We start from the raw sequence: 6,000 nt of genomic DNA, 5'->3' as shown, positions 1-6,000 counted from the left end.
CACACAATGATTCATAAAAGGTTGCGAACTGCAAATGTGGGTCACTTTTTTTTGGTGCCAGAGCCAATTTTTCAATCTTATCCAGCCCTGGGGACAAGAACAATTTGGACAGAGAGTAATGGGTGGCTTTCAGTACCCAGTAAAAATAGAGGTAATGACTAGTAGTAACCTTATTAATTCTGCATTTTCTCTAACCTCTTAACTGATATGTTTTGTAGATGTAAACAGTGACAGAATTAGCATGGGTTACTCCATGCATTTACTTCTCTGCTGCCTTGCCGGAGCACTCAACACAGAGTTGTACTTCAATAGCGTTCCGTTCAAAAATCTGCTACGATATGTCAGCATCCCACTTAATGGAACTCTGTTCTCCTGGTTTTTTGGGTCTTGACCTGAGAAAATTACTATTTGTATATATATGTATAGAGAGATAACTCAACTGTAACCACTAGTATATGTAGTAGACCTTTGTACTCTCGACCATTCCTATGTGACTCTTAGAGTTTATCAGATTGTATCTCTTCCTTGAGTGACTTTACAACTTGTACATCTGCAAAAAAAATTCTGTTTGCATCTCTTCCTTGTGTGACTCTACAACTTGTACATTTGCAATATTTTTCTGTTTCTATCTCTTCCTTGTGACTTTACAACTTGTACATTGGCATTTTTTTCTATTTCTATAACATTCTTGTGTGACTTTATAATTCGTACATGTACAATTGTATCTGTTTGTATCTTTTATGTAACTCATGTAATCCTAAATCCTTATGTATCGCAACGGGTTCTTATGTAAAGCGCTCTGACGCCTTCGGGTAATGTTCGCGCTATAGAAAATCGATTAAATAAATAAATAAATAAATCCGAAGATCCCTTTTCAAGGACCGGGTCCAAAACAAAACACTCGAATACGCTTTATGCTATCCTGCATACAGCCTCTAGAGGGCGGCAATGCCAAGCCCTCCCTCAGAACTGGAAGTAGAGTTCCAGGGAAGCAGCTGGGAAAGCTAAGCCCCGCCCCGCGCCGCAGGTAGGCAGAGAGGTGCAAAAAAAGAGAAACAGAAGAAGGGGGAGCGCGGTGCACCTCTGGGAGCAACGCAGAGGGGGTCCGAAACCAGTGCACAGGGGAAACGGTGCGCGGACAGGAAAGAAAGTACAAAACATAAAGTGTCACGGATCAGGCAGTTCTCTCTCCCCTCAGCATCGTCCCGCCTGTTGCGCCCCCCTCTCCGCCTCCATGAATCACTCGGAGGCGAGCACTGGGATCCGAGCTCGCAGGTAGCCCGACCCCGAGAGCAGCAGGGCTCGGTGGGAGTTGCACCAGGAACCCACCCACCCCTCCCGCTGCGGCCCCCCCGCGGAGGGGGTATCTCCGTGCGAGGTACGGCGAGAGGGGGCAGGGCCCGGGGGCTGTCGGAGCCACAGCAGCAGCCTGGAGCCGAGGGAGCCCGGGCAGAGCAAGTGCAGCCGCCTCCTGCCAGGGAAAACCAGGAAGTTTATCTTGTTCTATTTTGGAAAGAGGAAGGAGCGAGAGGAACGGAAGTAGCGCCTCGTGGCCGGTGTGCTGCGAATCTCCTGCACCATCACTGACCACAGCAAAGGAAATCCACCGAGCGCCCCGTGCAGTCAGGACCAGGAAGGCAGAGAATGCCATGTTTCGGTTGATGAAGGATCATAGTGGATTCGAACTGGGGCAAGCTCTGCAGATCCACTTTGGAGAGAGGATTATTCGTGTTTCAGGCAAGGGGCCAAACACTGCTGCTGACAACCGTATCAGTGGATTTTGAAGACATTTTTCTCCTGTCCCTTTGTTATTATTATCATTATGGATAGTATTTGTGCCTTACCCAGCCTGGTGGCTTTGGAAATGCCTTCCTGACAAGTTGTATTGACTTTACTTGCCTCCTTTGGTGGGACTCGAGTCTTGCCTTGTGGTTCTGGGAATTTGGAGTAAGTATTACTGCTGGAGTCGCTGAATCAATCTTCTTTGCAGCTCACCGTCAGTAAGACATCACACAGGATCCTGAGTGTGAATATGATGGTTCGCTCAATGCGGCAACCTGCTTTGGACTAAAGGAGCTTGCGTTGATTGTTGCTCTGAGTAGACTGTTGTGGTTGCCTAATAGGGGCATGGAAAACATGGAAACCAGAGGCGGCCAAGAGCGGTTCCTGCCAGACCGAGGCCCAAGGCTCGCTCATGGATATGTGGAGCAAGGCCCGCTGGTGGTGGTAGTCGAGCAGAGGACAGCGGATGGCTGGCGACTGGTGGAGGTGCTGCTGTCAGGGGGTGCTCCCTGGGGGTTCACCCTGAAAGGTGGAAGAGAGCACGGCGAACCCCTTATCATCACCAAGGTAAGACCACTATCTTGGCTTGGAAACGTCCTCCTTGTCCCACGCTGTTCATTCGATCACGGTCTTGAAAAGTTGTCCAACTTTGAAGTTCACCAGAATCTGTCAGTCATCTAAATGATGATCCCAAAAAGCATTGGCTTGTTTTGCTTTTCAGTACATTTCATATAGCTAAAAAGCTGTACATCTATAGAAACTTAAATGGCCTGTCAAGTGTTGTAACTACTATATCCTTTTCCACAGTGCAGTTTTTACTTCTTAGGTTTCATTTATTTCAAATGCTTCTCGAATATCATGGTTTAGTTATTTTGCTAACATTTGGAGACCAAGTGAATCCCCGATGAATGTGAAAAACTTTGTGTAGTCATGCATCCTAACTCTGGATTCAAACAATCAACTATGATAGTTCCTATCATGAATCATTTGCAGAAAATTCTCCTCTTTCTTTAGACATTCTCACAGTCACTTCAATACTTGCCATAAATGTAGCTACAGATAGGTACAACTATGTTTTTGGTTATTTATTGTAGGATTCAGGATACTTTATTACAATAAAACCTCTAGAAGTTCCTTGACATGAACTGTGATATCTGGCAAACCTCTGCAAATTGACACGCCTCATTCACTGTTCTCAGTGTATGTCAAAGCGAACACTTGCTTCAATTACGCTATTAAAATGCTTTGCTCACTTTTTGCTCACTTTATTTTTTCTGATGACGAGTATGAACTCTCAATATATTGCTCTTTAAGTACCCTCTAGTTGTAGGATCCAGTTGGAAAACTGCCTGCCTTTGACTTGTAAAGACAGAATGCAAATGTTTAGCCGTCCTTTCCTTGGTGATGTCCATGTTGTTGCTCATTTTATCTGATGGGAATTGTGGTTGTGTTTCTGTCCCTCCATTGTGTAGGTAGTGAGATATAATGGAAGTTGAGTGGTATAGAGTGTAGCAGTCTGCGTATTGAAACAACTGACTCATTTGGTCTTCAACAATTGTGATGTTTTTGAGAAGTTTTACAGTGAGCGGGCTTAAGACCTGATTCACAAATATTTTGATATGAGTAAGTGAATTACTCTGGTTGGATACCTGGCTTTCTCTTGAATTCCAGGAGCAGTCTTTGTTATCATCTGAAATCTAGGAGAAAAGCGGAAGTATAAGAGTAGGTCTTGTGAATTGAGCCACTATGTTTTCGTTACATGAAGTGAGAAAAATACAAAGAGATGGAAACATTTTGAATTGATTAGTGAAATGCCTGCAGTTCTCTAAATTGACCGTCGTTGTGCACGAACATAACAGCAGATTGGTTTGCTTCTTCGGTTCTGAATGTGGGATTTTCTGGCAGTGATTCCTTTAAGAGCCTAATCATAATCTTGACCACCAAGTGGAACCCAATTCCATTGTGAGCATAACAAGAGCACAGATCTCCAAGTAGACAGCAGACATTTGGATAAGCTGAAAGTTGGCTTTTAATAGTGACAATCGGTGCAGCTAATGACAGACCATATAATTAAAGCATTACCTTTAAAAAAACAAATCCACTTTGAAGAATAAAATTGCTGATCTTAGCAGGCTTACATTTTTAGGCTCACATTTTTAGGCTCAACAAAGGAAGGAAATGCAGAAGAATTAGGAGTACTTAAATTTAGAAGCGATTCAAACAGATGAAGCAATTTTCCTTTAAGTTGCTTTATGAGGAGAAGTTGTGTACCTTTTTCCAGAATCCCACTCCTGTGTTCAGCACATAAAAGTGGAAGTTAAAGAATACATTTTGATGGCGTTGTGAGTGTCTGCTATTAATTGTGTACAATGAGCTGATGTCACTCGAGTTATTTCTAACAAGACTTCCATGCTTTTTAGTGCTTCTGTTTTTGTGGAGAGGGTTTATTTCGGGGTCAATTTAATTATGCGGCACAGGAGAACCAGGGGAGGGGGAGGACAAAATAACGCTGAAGGGCTGATTAAAATTATGCAGCAAAAAAGGGAGAATAATGCAGTGTTATGTGGCACATTTTGTGATAATTTTACTTAATTATTTTCTCACTTTTACACATGGTATCACTGTCTGGGGGGAAAAGGGCACCTCATTAGTACCAGTTTACCGCCCATATTAAGCAGTAAGCTAAGAAGATGACCAATCATCATTTGTGAAAGCCTTTCACTATGCTGGAACACGGGCCTCCACATTTCTAGTAACTTTTTATCTCTTTGAGCTATAAAAAGCATTTTTTGGCAATCTGCAGATTTTGCAGCAAGTGGGATGGATTATGCAGTAAATCCATACCTATCCGAAAAACGCTGCGGCCCCATAAACACATAGTTCCAGTGGATCTGGTTTATATTATTTAAACTGTGTTAACCATTTCGGAGTTTTACTTTGAATTGTTGTTTTTGCTCGCTTCATTGAGGAGTATTTTGCCTATTTCTATGCCTAAGTTACAAGTTATGTCAGAAGAAACAAGGGCCACCCTTCACACACTGAATCAGGGTATACAATATATAAAACACAACGGTTCTTGTGGACAATGTATAGATGATCAATAAACAGGCATATTACTGGAATTAAAATGTTGTAGGTTGAAAAATACTTCAAAAGCCAAATACTGTTTCATCAGAATGAGTATTGTATTCGTTTTGAACAAAAAATATAGTGACAGTCCTACGTGACAAAACAGAAAATACAAACAACTTGTGACCAACTTTAAGAGATAGCAAGGTTTCTTAATACATGAGAATGACCTGTAAACAATATTTATATAATTGCTTCTATATTATTTATTAGATAGAAGACTGCTCAAGTTTCATTCCAAAATAAGCCCACAATGTTTCGACCCCTGAAACACAAATGAGGGGTCTCATCAGGACCTAAGGATTGGGACACCTGATGGAATTGTGGGTGTGGACGTGAATGCTATTATGCCTATTTATTGATTATCCATATATTGATTAAGAGAACTGTATATATAAGATACACGTAAAACATAAATCCCATGGGCAGTGCTTGTTCCACTAGGAGATGCCGAATCTTCCATCTTTAAGACTGGGCGTGACCGCAAAGGTGTCTGCCACACCTGTAGTTTACAGTATACATAGACTTGGGTGTCGATGAATTCCTCTCAATTATTGACTCGCTTTGGGTCGTCCACCATCAGCCATTGCCTTCTTATAGTGTTTATCACTTCTCAGAATAAACCTCCTCATTCTGTTGGCTGTTTTGTATATCATTCCACCTCCTAGGAAGTAGTGCTATTACAGTACACGAAGGACTGTTTTTAAAAGTATACTAAATCGTCACACTGTTTGTCACATCCTGTTCTTTATCTTAATAATGTATAGTTTACAGAAAAGCAACCCCTTTTGTAATTACATTTCACGAAAGACTCATTGGTTCTCTTTACAGAAAACTTATGAATTGCTAAGCATGTCAGTGGGTCGCTCCTGTTGCGGTTTCCATTCAGGAGCAGCCCTTTGGCATACCTGGCAACCATATTTAACCACCAGTGAGATTTATTGCGCCCACCAACTCCCGCCCCATGGGCTGCTGCTGACACAAATTCAGTGTGCCTGGTGGCTTTGTTAATGCTTATTTTATAAAGGATTGAATAGTTTGTTGTATGGAAGTAATCCTCAACCTTGCAGTGAAACGGTTTGGACTAAT

At 42.2% G+C, this 6,000-nt stretch overlaps 1 protein-coding gene across 1 annotated transcript in view; it reads left to right on the top strand.

Annotated features, from left to right (window-relative positions):
* Positions 1 to 1,029: 1,029 nt before the first annotated feature.
* Positions 1,030 to 6,000, top strand: part of SHROOM2 (shroom family member 2) — a 904,672-nt gene continuing 899,701 nt past the window's right edge. Inside the window, exon 1 of the mRNA XM_078657588.1 lies at positions 1,030 to 2,349. Coding sequence (XP_078513714.1) covers positions 2,128 to 2,349 — 222 coding nt within the window. The 5' untranslated portion in view covers positions 1,030 to 2,127. The remainder of the gene's footprint in view (positions 2,350 to 6,000) is intronic.

This window comes from Lissotriton helveticus, chromosome 8 (genome assembly GCF_964261635.1).
Source record: "Lissotriton helveticus chromosome 8, aLisHel1.1, whole genome shotgun sequence".
NCBI lineage: Eukaryota > Metazoa > Chordata > Amphibia > Caudata > Salamandridae > Lissotriton > Lissotriton helveticus.
The sequence above is the reverse complement of the archived record's forward strand: the minus strand, read 5'-3'. Positions and strand labels throughout refer to the sequence as shown.